The sequence below is a fragment of the Gorilla gorilla genome, chromosome 10 (genome assembly GCF_029281585.2).
Source record: "Gorilla gorilla gorilla isolate KB3781 chromosome 10, NHGRI_mGorGor1-v2.1_pri, whole genome shotgun sequence".
NCBI lineage: Eukaryota > Metazoa > Chordata > Mammalia > Primates > Hominidae > Gorilla > Gorilla gorilla.
In genome coordinates, this window is record NC_073234.2 from 115,476,819 (window position 1) to 115,491,213 (window position 14,395).

The following is a 14,395-nucleotide window of genomic DNA, read 5'->3' on the forward strand; positions in this document are numbered from 1 at the left end:
GATCAGTTTTGCAACTCATATAACCTTTAAGATAAAAACAAACTCGTCCTGGAAAGGCGAAGCTGTTTCAGTTTCTGAGGTATGAAAGTTATTTATCCCATGGGTCCTCATAAGAAGACTGCTATATCAATTCATGATGGAGTTTTAAAAATTCATAATGAGAAGGTATTTTATTTTTCTTCAGCATGGGTGTGACTAGTCTTAAACAGGTCAAATATATGCATATGTGTAAAAGGGGGAGATTTACAAGAAATTAAAGATGTATGTATTTATTTACACCAAGGATAAGTCTCCATTCACAATTCCAGGTGGAGAATTGCTCTTGAATCTTGCATTCCAGGTACAGAATTATATTTAATTAGTGTTATTACTACTTATTAACATTCCAGAAAATAATGCAAGAGTTCAAATCTAACTCCAAAGAATTATTTAAATATTTCAAAATTCAAATATTTTTATTTTTTAAAATAGAAGGTAAAAGAAACAGCCACAAATTGGTAATGGTTAGTGTTCTTTCCCATAGCAAGAAAAACAAGAGTGAACTTGCTGAACAAGAGAACTTGCCAACAAACAACTTGATTAATGTGATTTTATTTTGCCTTTTTATCTGTCTAGGTCTACACACACACACATTCTCATTCCATGGAGTAAAGCCAGGAATAATTTCAAACAAAATGAGTTTTTTGGAGACGAAATAAAACAAAACAAAAATTTTCTTCATCAAAATCACTCCTCTCTACTACCCCTTATACCATGGAACCATTAAGCTATGTCTTCCTATTGAAGCTCCACACACTATAGAAAAAACCACTAACTACAAATAATAATTATAATAATAAGTAAATGTAATTTTCCTTGAATTCAATTATAGCCAAGATAGGATTGCTGGTGAGACATATATAAAAGTTAAAACATATTAAACCATTGTATATGAAAAATAATTAAAAAAAAAAAAACTCACCAACTGGACGATTACAAAGGTAATGCCGAAGGCTGATATTGCCTAATTGGTCTGGTGTCACCTGGTTCACTTGAAGACAGATTTCTGTATCTTCCCCTCGGATGTCAATTTCCCCATTAACACCAGTAATTTTAAATACCACAACGGACATCTATTAATGATTGCATAAATAATATTAGTATGCCAAGCAGTTCAAAGCAAAATTTAAGAAATAATATAGGAAACTACCATTACCCTCTAAAAATACAATTGTGACCTACCAGACCAAAAGTATACTTGTGACCTACAGAACACGGTTGTTACATTATAGCGAAAACCTTTCATTTACTTAAAAAAAAATTAGGTCACAAGGATTGTAAAATGTTTTTCATTAAAAGCTAGACATAATATATTTTTCAAGTCTCCCACAAGTATTTCACTGCATCAGGAGGGCTTAAAAGAAACCATTAGCTTGGGCAGCACAGTGAGACCCCATATCTACAAAAAAATTTAAAACAGCCAGGTGTGGTGGTGTGCACCTACTAGGTGTGCACCTACTAGGTGTGTCCAGCTACTAGGGAGGCTGGGACAGGAAGATCACTTAAGCCCAGGAGTTCAAGGCTGCAGTGGGCTATGGATACATTTCTGCACTCCAGCCTGGGCAACAGAGTGAGATCCTGTCTCTAAAAAAATAAAAATAAAAACACAAAAAGCAATACAGAAAAAAGAAAGAGCCTCCACTCCTCAATATGAATAAAACAAATTTAGAAAAGTAAAATCAAAGTAAAAACAATTGATTGGGGGGAGGCATTTTCAAGAACAAAAGCTGCAAAATGAATTGCCCACCATCTAAGAATTCATTTTATATATGAATGTCTCAAAATATATACATGTCAAATATGAAATAAAGTTGGTGGCATTTATCTTCATAGAATCTCTCTGAAATGATTATTACCAGGTCATCATGATTTTCCTGAGCACCCTCTGAATTTGTACTGATGGCATCTGGAGAAGTTTCACCATAATTCTGTAGGTTTGCACCAGCATTCACACTTTCTGCTGTGCCCCTGTAATTTGTAGTTGAGTTCTTTTTATTTCCTGAAATAACACAAAAGTAAATTAATAAATTAAAGTCAGTTTTACACATGATCTAACACTGTATGCTTATTTAACAAAAATGGACTATCCCTTCAACTCTTTCTCAAGCATTGCCTCCTTTAAAAAATGGACCAAGAAAAATTAGATTGTAATTAGTTAGCAAACAATGAATGTGCTATAATTCAATATTTCTCAAACTATCTGTGGTAAAAGACAATTTTTTTAAAAATTCAGTAGCCATCACAAATCAATACTTTTAAAAAATGCCATAAAAATGAATTAATAGAAAAATTAGGTAAGAAAACCTAAAGACATACAAAACATAAGTCTCAATTTATTATTGTATTTACTACTCTATAGTCAGCTTCTAACATAGTGCTTGGAAATGTGGTAGGTGCTCAATACATTATTAAAAAAATGGCCCAGGGAAGATACCTGTGAATACATTTGTGGTATGAGGGGCTAATAAAGGCATTTCATAAGGGGTTCCTAACGTCATCAGGGGTTAAGAAGACATCCCTGATAAAATAATATTTCCACTAAAGTGAACAAGCCTGGGTGTGGTGGCTCATGTCTGTAATCCCAGCACTTTGGAGAGACGATCACTTGAGCCCAGGAGTTCAAGACCAGCCTGGGCAACACAGCAAAACCCCATCTCTACCAAAAATACAAAAAATTAGCCAGACGTAGTGGCACTCGCCTGTGGTCCCAGCTACTCGGGAGGCTGAGGCAGAGGACCACTTGAGCCCAGGAGGTAGAGATTGCGGTGAGCCAAGATCACACCATTGCATTGCACTCTAGGACAGAGTGAGACCCCATCTAAAAAAAAAAAAAAAGATTCCCTTTACATTTTTTTTTTTTTTTAGATGGAGTCTCACTCTGTTGCCCAGGCTGGAGTGTAGTGGTGCAATCTCACTGCACCCTCCACCTGCCTCAGCCTCTCGAGTATCTGGAATTACAGGAACGCGCCACCACGCCTGGCTAATTTTTGTATTTTTAGTAAAGACGGGGTTTCACTATGTTAGCCAGGGTGGTCTCGAACTCCTGACCTCAAGTGATCTGCCTGCCTTGGCCTCCCATAGTGCTAGGATTACAGGCGTGAGCCACTGTGCCTGGCCCCCTCTAAACAAATTTTTTTAAAATTTACATGGAAAAGAATAATTGCAAGGAGAGCAAAAAGACACTCTGAAAAACACTGAGTGGATAAAATAATGAGTGGGAAAAATAAAGCGAAGAGTTATCCTTAACCACTCTAATTAAAATTAAAAATAATAAAATAAACGGAAAGAAAAAGAGCATTCCAGAAACAGGTACAACAGACTTGAGATGGAAAAGTTGATCACAGTAAAGAAAGTGACATAAAGACTGAAATAAACTATGATCCATCTGAAGTATAATGAGCACATCGGAAAACATCAGAAAAAGTAAGCTGGGGCCACATCACACAGAGCATTGTCAGTAATGTTAAGGATTTTAACTTAATAGCCTTAAAGCAATTACAAGTTATCAGCAGTACAGTGGAAAACGACATGATCAAATCTATGTTGTTGTTATTTTTTCTTTTCTGTTTTTTTTTTTTTTTTTTTTTTAAGACAGAGTCTCGCTCTGTCGCCCAGGCTGGAGTGCAGTGGTGCGATCTCTGCTCACTGCAGCCTCCGCCTCCCGGGTTCAAGCGATTCTCCTGCCTCAGCCTCCTGAGTAGCTGGGACTACAGGCATGTGCCACTATGCCTGGCTAATTTTTTGTATTTTTAGTAGAGACGGGGTTTCACCATGTTAGCCAGGATGGTCTCCATCTCCTGACTTCACGATCCGCCCGCCTCGGCCTCCCAAAATGCTGGGATTACAGGTGTGAACCACTGCGCTCGGCCAAATTTGTGTTTTTTAAAAGAGTATTTTGCCTGGCCAGGCACAGTGGCTCAAACCTATAATCCCAGCACTTTGGGAGGCCGAGGCGGGTGGATTATCTGAGGTCAGGAGTTCAAGACCAGCCTGGCCAACATGGTAAAACCCCATCTCGACTAAAAATACAAAAATTAGCCGGGTGTGGTGGCACGCATCTGTAATCCCAGCTATTCAGGAGGCTGAGGAGGCAGGAGAATCACTTGAACCCAGGAGGCGGAGGTTGCAGTGAGCTGAAATCACACCACCGCACTCCAACCTGGGCAACAGAGTGAGACTTGGTATCAAAAATATATATATATTTTGGCTACAGAATAAAGAATGAACTGCAAATCGATAAGAAGAGATGTGGAAAGACCAGAGGTAGGCTGATAGTCCAGTTATGTGTTTATATGTGTTCATAAATATGTACATACATTCACAAATATGTATACATGCACGCATGCACATACATATCTTTTTGTATTCACATACCTTTGTATGTATCTGACACACCCACACACGTATATAAAAATACATAGATAAAAGCCTGGAAGCATATACACCAAAAGTTGATGGTAGTTACTTCTGCAGTGGGGAATGATATCAAGGAGACAGTAAGGGTGATATGATACTAAGGTGATAACTTCAATTTTTACTCTAGGCATTTCCATATTATCTGGTTTATGGAAATGCCTAGAGTAAAAAATTGAAGATATCACATTAGTATCTCCCTTATTCTCCTTTTTAAATGAGAGAATACTCATATATTTCTTGTAAAATTAAAACAAAACAAAATACCAAGAGTCTCCTTCCAATGAAAATTAATGACCCTGACATAAAAATAAGTCACTGTTCAAAAGAACCAGGAATGTATATCATTAAAATGTTACACACAAAGTCCACACTTTTTAAGATCCTAAAAATAGTCTACTGCTGGAATCTAAGATAGTCATCAAAAATGCAGACAAAAATTTGTGAACAATAATATAATTATAGCACTTTTATAACTGATAAATTATAAACAATCTAAACATCCAACATCAGGGAAATCTTTAAAAGGCTATGGTACATTCTTATGACAATTTTATATAGGCTTAAAAATATTTTCAAAGGAGTTTAAATAATATTAGAGAATACTTACAGATGATTAAAAAGTAGGTTACAAGCCAAATACATAATATGACAGCAAACATACATATATATGAGTACATATACAAATTCATAAAATAAATAACAGTTGATATATTGTGAATGTGAGACTTTTTGGTGATTTTACTCTCCAAATTGTGGTTGTATTTTCCAAGTTTTCCACATTGAGTGGTAGTCACTTTTACTTATTATTTAATTATTAGAAATAATAAAATCACTGATGCTTTCAGATTAAGTAGGGTTATCTGCCAGAAGAACATTGTTTTTGAAATATATTTTGATCATAGGACAAAAATCCTCTATTAAGGTAGGATTTTAAATCATAAAGGGGGCACAGGGGAACTAGAGTTATCTGCGAATCTAGAATAGATTTTCATGACACATATTAGTACCTCTTCTACATTTAAGTGATATGCTGGAAAGAAGATTGCTATGAATTATAACAGAGTTAGACAGAGAATTTTTGTTTATGTATGGTACACATTCCCCAAGTCTGGGGAGCTAGAATAGCTTAATGGCTGGTTAAAAACTTGGGCTCATCAGTCAGACTAGCTGACAAATCTGCCTCTTACTACTTCCTGGCTATAACTTTTGGACTAGATACCTTATTTCTTTAAGCTTTAGTTTCTAAATCTATAGAAAAGTGATCAATAATAATAACCACCTCATATGATGGTCTTAAGGATTAGATAAATTAATGTGTTTTATAGCACTTGGCAACATGACTAATGGTGGTTTAATAAATGTTTGCTATTGTTGTTATTAAATATCATCTATCATGTAAGGTAAACTGACTAGTGTCTCCCACCAAGATAAAGTAAACTGGAATCTAGTAGAGAGATTTTTCTCTGACTTATGTAAAGAGTAAATTTTTTTAAGAAGACATGTTTGTGTCAGAAGAGCTCAGACTTTGAAGTCTGACTAACTGGGTTCAAATGCTAAACTCTACCACTTACTACCTGCATAACTTTGGGCAAGCTGCTTACCTCCCTAGGCTTTGTTTGCCTCACCTTTAAAATAAAGATAACAGTTCCTACCTCAATTTATTTGAAGATTAAATACATGTAAGATGCTTAAAATAGTAACTGGTATAGTAAATATTAGCTTAGAATAACAAACAAGAGGCCAGGCATGTTGGCTCACACCTGTAATCCCAGCATTTTGGGAGGCTGAGATGGGAGGTCACCTGAGGCCAGGAATTTGAGATCTGCCTGGCCATCATGGTGAAACCTCATCTCTACCAAAAATACAAAAATTAGCTAGGCGTGGTGGTGGGTGCCTGTAATCCCAGCTACTCGGGAGGCTGAGGCAGGATAATCAGTTGAACCCAGGAGGCAGAAGTTGCAGTGAGCCGAGATCATGTCATTACACTCCAGCCTGGGCAGCAAGAAAAAAACTACATCTCAAAAAAAAAAAAAAAGAATAACAAGAAAGACAATCCCAGTTCTGGGTACAATAATGTGACTATGGGAAAACTACTTAAACTTCATGAGCCTCAGTTTCCTTATCTGTAAAAGAAGGATAAGAATAAGCACTTATACCTCACAGGGTTGAGGCAATTAGGTACATAGTAGACAATAGGCTCTATGTCTGAATTTAAACCACTAATTAGCTGTGTTACTTTGGATTCGTTATTTAACCACTCTCTGAAGATAACAGTATACTATTGACAGAATTGTGAGGTTTAAATTCATTAATATATATACAAAGCATACAGAATGGTACCAACACAAAGTAAATGCTCAATAAATGTTAGCTTCTATTATTACAGAGTTGTCATTCGAATTAAAAGAAGTAAACTATTTAAGCACCTGCAACAGTATGAACGTGTCCCTTCGAAATTCATGTGTTGGCAAAGTGATAGTACTAAGAGGTAGGGCTTTTAAAGGGTGATCAGCCCATGAGAGCTTGGCCCTACATGAATGGGATTAAGGCCTTTACAAAAGAGGCTTCAGGTAGCTTCTCTTGACCTCCAGAGGACTGCAAAATGCAACGCTTACAATTTGATGAGGTTTGATCTTGGACTTCCCAGCCTCCAGAACTGTGAGAAATAAATTTCTGTTCCTTATAAATTACCCAGTCTGTGGTATTCTGTGATAGAACAAAACAGACATTGCTTGGCAATAAATGGTAGCTATCACTATGGTACTTACATCAATAATACATATTATATTATTACTTATTATATACTTGTTATATTTATTATGTTACTAATTATCTAATCTAAGCTTTTCATCTAAATCAGTGGGCTTATTTCCTTTCAAACAGAAAGTAATTCAGGCCAGGCATGGTGGCTCATGCCTGTAATCCCAGCATTTTGGGACACTGAGGTGCACGGATCATTCGAGGTCAGGAGTTTGAGACCAGCCTGGCCAACATGACGAAACCCCATCCCTAGTAAAAATACAAAAATTAGCCAGGCATGGTGGTGCACGCCTGCAATCCCAACTACTCAGGAGGCTGAGGCAGGAGAACTGCTTGAACCCGAAGGCAGAGGTTTCAGTAAGCTGAGATCACAATACTGCACTCCAGCCTGGGCGACAGAGTGAAGCTCTGTCTCAAAAAAAAAAAGAAAAAAAAAAAAAGAAATTCATATTTGCCTCTGGTATCCTATGTTTTTGTGTCTGCAGCAACTACTTTCTGACTATGGCCCATACTTCTAATTCCTGTTTACAAACTCCTTAATGCCTTAATGAGGGAGATGCAACTAACACCTTCTAAGTCATTTCTAGCAGTCTTTACTGGGGCATTGGTTGTCTCTCAATAAAATGGGAAAATCATGTAGTTACACCATATACTATCATATATGTGAAAGAATCCTAATTTTGTAAATCAGTAGAATTCACCATGCAAATTAAGCCCACCTAATCAAATTTCCAAATATAGGAGTCTCTGTAATAGAGGCTGGTAGCCTTAATGTTGCCTGCTTTACGGTCTAAATGACTGCATACATATAATTGCTGGATCTCAGCCATAGAGAGGCAGGAGTATCTGGTTAAAAGAAACAATGGAACAACCATTAGAGGAAAGTTAGGTACTCTTGTATAGTCCATGTATGTGTAAATAAGTCTTTTTGGGGGGCTATAATGAACAATTAGAATATATCTAAAAATAACTAAATATTATTAATAGTTAACAATTACTGAATACAAGTAGAAATATTCAGTTATTTTTAGTTATGTTCAATAACTTTAAAAAGCATGGGTACAGTTAACAATTACTGAATATAACTAAAAGCATCCCTTTTCTCCTAAGGTGTGTGTATGTAATATGAATTCCTATGCCGTATCATAACTTTACCTTTTTCCAAAAACATATGGCTATCACTTCCATCACTTTCTAACAACTGTTCTTCCAATATCATGCTGTCAAGTGAAATGGTATCCAATGACATTTGTGAAGAGCTTCTTTTCATATTCTTATAAGAAACACAGAGAGGAGCCAGGTTGGGTGGGCAACGTTCCTTAGGCTTTCCACTGTTAACAAAATTATTAGAAAGTTATTACATATACAGAAAAGAATTCTATCTAAAAAATACTTCTAAGAGAATTAAAGTATGTATATAGCATCCATAGCTGAAATTATATTTAAACGTATAAGCTCAAAGTGTTTTCATATTTTGAAACATCTACTCTTCTACATGTTAACAATGCCATATTTTGTCATGAGCTTTTCTGCCTCAAAACAAAATACACTCATAGGCACACACACTCCACAAAATAAATTAATTTTTAAAAAGGCCAATAAAATGTTGTTACCTTAAAGATGACTGTGATTTAAGTGTTCTAACTGGGGGGGTCTCTTCTTTACTGATATCCAAGTTTTCAGAGAGTGAAGCTGCTTCTGGAAGCAAATCTTCAGCTTTAAAGATGGACTCTATGGTTTCATTTCCTTTACTAGTTAAACTACTTGAAAATATGTTTTGATTACCATCACTATCAAATGAAAGCATATTCAAATCTTCTCTGTAGTTTAAGATACTACTTGAATCTGTATAAAATGAATCCTTTTTGTCACTTGTTTCTGATCCAATTTCTCCTGAGCCACTTTTGTAAACAAGTCCACTACTTTCATCTTCACTTATTTTCCCTAAATGTTTATCTGATAAATAGTCCATAAAAGAAATGCCTTTTTGCAGATTTGTATCACTAGCTGATTTAAAAAGCAAAGGATCCTTTAAAGGGACATGGCTAAGGTCAACACTCATAGATCTGTTGTCTGACATATGATTAACAGTTACACTTCTAATTCTATTTATATCCCTACTAATTTGTTTTCTTTTTGAAGACAAAAAATCCCCATTTTCTGTAGGCAAATAATCAGGTACCACTGGGCTCACACTTTCAGAAACAGGAGACTTAAGAGTATTTGCTTGATCCACTGGATGGAGCAAAAGAGCCAGTTCTGCACTTCTAAGTAAAATTCCAATACAAATGGATGTCTGACTAGCAGGACTGCCAGTTACAGCTTCTACATCTTTCCTTAAGTTCTCTGAAAGCAGGATAAGTGACTCATGCAGGAAAAGTAGAAGCAGATACTGGTAGTGATTAATCTGCATACTGACATGTTTATGAACATGAACTAGGAGATGAATATCTGCCTCTGACGAGGAAGGGGAAAATCTGAAAAATGTATCTGATGAAGAAGGCTTCTGACCACCATTTGTCAAAGGCTCAGACTCTGTACTATAATACTCCTTCAAGAGCTTCTTCCGCTTCAATCGGCCAGCCAGATCACTAGATTCACTTTGTGATGTATTTAGAGATACTTGATTACAAGTCTGCGGCTCTTTTTGTGACTCTGCATATCTTGTTGGTTGACAAATCCAAATGGAAAGAGGGAATGAGTCTACAAAACTTATTGGCCGTCCTTTTCCACTTTTCATCCCTTCATAATCTATCCAAAATTGAGAAAAGTAAACAGCCCAAACATCCGTGGCAGCAGAAGTTTTAAGAGTGTTTTTATTCAATTGGGGGGTAATATTTCCTTTATAAATTTCATGCATTTTGGTATCTTGTTCATGAGCATGTCTCTGGAAAATTGGATGTAGAAGATTAAAATTGTCACAAGATTTGGGGAAGCTGGTATATGTTTTACTAAAAAAATCACAATCTTTAAAGTCTTGAAACAAAGCTTCTAGGTCAGAATGTCGACAGTTTGGACAGTGCCTTGTATTTGTGGCAATCATTTCAGAACTCTGAATAGAAATTGCACATGGCTGATCTTGATGACATTCAGATTTCACTTCAGAAGGAATGACAAACTAGAAGAGAAGAAAAATTAATCTCATCCAGCTGGCAAATCCATACATCTTGAAGATAAAAGAACATGACTTAGCTCAGAAATTCTTTTTCTTGACCTTTCCCCCAAAATACTACTTTCCTATTAAGACGTAAAACACTAACTCTTCCCCTCAAATCTTATTAAATTGAGTAAAGGGGACTTACATGACCACTAAGAAGAGAATCTTTTTAAAAAACATAACATGAATAATCAATGTAACATACATATATGCACAAAATAAATCATAAAATAAAAAGAACAAAATTAAATCATTACTACTACTTGTCTGTATGATACCTTTAGCATTAAGCCATCAACTCGAACATCAACATGCTCATCAGATTTTGAATTGTCATTCAACTTGTACACAGCCATGAACTGATTAAGACTCTGTTTTAAATCCAACAGAAATTGATTTAACCATAGAATGCTTCTTTCATCCACAGTAAACTGTAGTGCATTCAGCTGACTATAGAGGTTGGGAGATGGAACTGTGGAGACAAGATGTTTTTTAAAAATTTTTAATTGGATGGTTCTAAATCTTCCCTGAGAACAAAAAATACATGTTTAGTCAGTTTTATTCTTTCTTAAGATAAAACAAATTTGAGGTATTATTTACAAAATCAAAGTGATACATGTGAATGATAACAAACACATTTAGATAGACAAAAAAAATTTCCCATGCCTAACTGAAAAAATGTTTTAATATTTCAAAATATCTATAACATATAAATATATAAAACACATGAATATTTTGAATATATAAATTAATCTAAAACTAACTGCATAAAACAGGAAGCACTGTTTCAATTTCTTTCCTAAGGTTGTATTTACCAAGAAGCAAACTTCTAAAAACATTACCTTCTTGATGAAGTATCACATCAAAGTGGTCCTCGATCACATATTTCTGTAGACTTTACAACCTGAATCTTAATCTATATCTTCTAAAATGAGAGAGCTAAGTTAACCAATTTCTTATGAAAGTGCTATGCTAGCAGGTTCTCCTTGAAAGGAGGGACCGTGCATAAATTTATTCCCCACTTTTAATCAAGGCCTATAATAGTGCTTGGAGTAATGTAAAAACCAAGTATCTCCTGAATAATAAAATGAATTCACTCTTTCATAGCTCTCCTAAAATAAACTAATATTTACAATTAGAGGGTATATCACTTCCTGAAATATACATATTTTTCTACCATAAAAGACATTTTGTTTTCAGAGCACCTTGAAGATCTTTTATTCTAAAAATTCAGACATATTTATTCCTACAAAAGCTAAAGTTATGCATATCTAGAGCATTTAGACTAAATTTAAGAAAAATAAATCAAAGGTGTGAGATACCAGTGGAGAGGGAACACTGTAACAATGTCCTGAATATGGTTTATTTGCTTATGTTATTTATTTATTCATTCACTTTCCTTTAAGATTCACTGAATGTCAACTACATTGTCTGTCTTACCCTAAGCACAAAGAAAACAAAAAAATAGGGCATGGTCCTTTTTCCTTAAAAGTTCGTAGTTTATTACATGAGACAGATACAAACAGAGAAAAATTACAATTTAAGTCTATCAGAGACATGCAATTGTGAAGTGGAGGTGCTTGCCTTTTGGGAATAGAAATAAAGTGGGCGCTGCAGAGACTGCATCACACTCTGGAAGGAAAGGAAGTAGAGGGAATATCTCAACGTAGATTGATTGATGATGGTAGTCACAGAGTAGACTAGGAAGCAAATGCTGCCCAAGACTAGAGCACAGAAAGAACCCTGAGAGCAGATGTGGGACTGAAAAAGGAACCCAGGACACTAAGCAGTAGAAAGATCTATATGCAGGGCCAGCGCGGTGGCTCACGCCTGTAATCCCAGCACTTTGGGAGGCCGAGGCGGGTGGATCATGAGGTCAGGAGATCGAGACCATCCTGGCTAACACAGTGAAACCCCATCTCTACTAAAAATGCAAAAAATTAGCCGGGCGTGGTGGCGGGCGCCTGTAGTCCCAGCTACTGGGAAGGCTGAGGCAGGAGAATGGTGTGAACCTGGGAGGTGGAGCTTGCAGTGAGCCGAGATCGCGCCACTGCACTCCAGCCTGGATGACAGAGCGAGACTCCGTCTCAAAAAAAAAAAAAAAGAAAGATCTATATGCAGTTTCCAACAGAAGTCTACTTATAAAACAGATTAGTATGTAGTTAATAATACTTAAAAGCAGCTTGTAGAAACTTTGAATATTCTGATATCACGAAGGGAAAGAAGCAGGGTGCAAATTAAATATGTAAAAGAAATACATGCATTAAAAACAAGACTAACAATGCTATACTTATTGCTATGGGTTGAATTGTGTCCCTCCAAAATTCATTTACTGAAATTCTATCCCCCTGTAGCTCAGAATGTATTTGGAGCTAAAGCCTTTAAACAGACAATTACGGTAAAATGAGTTCACTGGGTGGGCCCTAGTCCATTATGACTCATATTCTTATAAGAACCAAACAGGAGGGACATACACACATACACAGAAGGAAGACCATGTGAAAACAAAGGGGGAAGATGACCATCTACAAGGAGAGCAGTCTCAGAAGAAATAATCCTGCTGAAGTCTTCATCTCGGACCTCTAGCCTCAGAACTGTGAGACAATAAATTTCTGTTGTTTAAGCCGCATAGTCTGTGGTATTTGTTATAGCAACCCTAACAAATGAATATACTTACGTTTGAGCAGATATCTAAAACTGCAAGCGTACGAGCATTGTTTTGGCTTTTTCTTCTTTATTGTTAAAATACAATGTGTACGTTACTTTCACAATGGTAAAAGGAAAGTTAAGAGATTATAAAAGTTGGATCATTTAGTATTGTTCAAAACAGAGATAACGAAGAATGAAAATTAACTCATCTACATGAGGGTGCAACATACTATATTCTCTACTTTTGTTTATTTTTGAAAATTTCTCTAAGAAAACATTAAATTAAAAAACAGTTAAACATAATCTAGCAATTCCACTACCAGGTATCTATAGGGGTCAAGTTTAAAATGCAAGGAAGGAATTTTGTAACTTTTTTCAGAAAAAAAAAGTACAGATTATAGAATGAGATTATAATTCCTTTGGTACATGCTAACAAAGCTTGTATAAATAAGCCTGGATGGCTGGGAGTGTTGGCTCATGTCTGTAATCCCAGCACTTTGGGACGCCAAAGCGGGAGGATGGCTTGAGCCCAGGAGTTTGAGACTAGCCCAGGCAACAGAGTGAGATCTTATATCCACAAAAAATTTAAAATTAGCTGGACATGATGGCTCATGCCTATAATCCTAGCTACTAGCGAGGCTAAGGTGGGAAGATCACTTGAGTCCAGGAGTTTGAGACGGCAGTGAGCCACGATTGCTCCACAGTACTCCAGCCCAGGCACAGAGTGAGACTGTCTCAAAAAAAAAAGAAAGGAATTTAAAAAAAAAAAAACAGCTTAGAAGTCATAAATAATGGAAACTACTCTTAACTCTGAAGAAAAATTACTTGTTCAGGGACAAGGTGGCAGGCGGGAGGCAGGACTAGTTTGCAGCTCCGACTCAGATGGACGTAGCAGTGTGTGGAGGCTCACATAGTGAATTTTTGCTCCAGAATCACTACAGGAATAAATCAGGAAAACTGGGAGGACCCGTAGACCCTCTGAAAGAAGCACATTGCTCCTGCAGGACCTGAGAGACAACCCAAATACTGTGCTGGTACTCACAGCTGAGCCACAGATGGTTCACATCACAGAACTCTGTGCAGACAACCTCCAGTACCAGCCCAGAGCCTGGTAGACTTGCTGGGTGGCTAGATCCAGAAGAGAGATAACAATCACCACAGCTTGGCTCTCAGAATCCACACCCATAAGAAGAAAGGGAGAATACCGGCCAGGCACAGTGGCTCACGCCTGTAATCCCAGCACTTTGGGAGGTCAAGGTGGGTGGATCACCTGAGGTCGGGAGTTCAAGACCAGCCTGACCAACACAGAGAAACCCTGTCTCTACTAAAAATACAAAGTTAGCCTGGTGTGGTGGCAGGCGCCTGTAATCCCAG

General features: G+C 36.7%; 1 protein-coding gene across 3 annotated transcripts in view; it reads right to left on the reverse strand.

The window, feature by feature from the left end:
- BLTP3B (bridge-like lipid transfer protein family member 3B) overlaps positions 1-14,395 on the reverse strand; it is a 112,562-nt gene that overhangs the window by 12,144 nt on the left and 86,023 nt on the right. For all 3 annotated transcript variants that reach the window (XM_004053733.5, XM_055358752.2, XM_063694232.1), the window contains 5 exons: positions 10,651-10,844; positions 8,829-10,333; positions 8,371-8,546; positions 1,896-2,038; positions 962-1,112 (listed from right to left, as the gene is read on the reverse strand). In XM_004053733.5, coding sequence (XP_004053781.2) covers positions 962-1,112; positions 1,896-2,038; positions 8,371-8,546; positions 8,829-10,333; positions 10,651-10,844 — 2,169 coding nt within the window. The remainder of the gene's footprint in view (positions 1-961; positions 1,113-1,895; positions 2,039-8,370; positions 8,547-8,828; positions 10,334-10,650; positions 10,845-14,395) is intronic.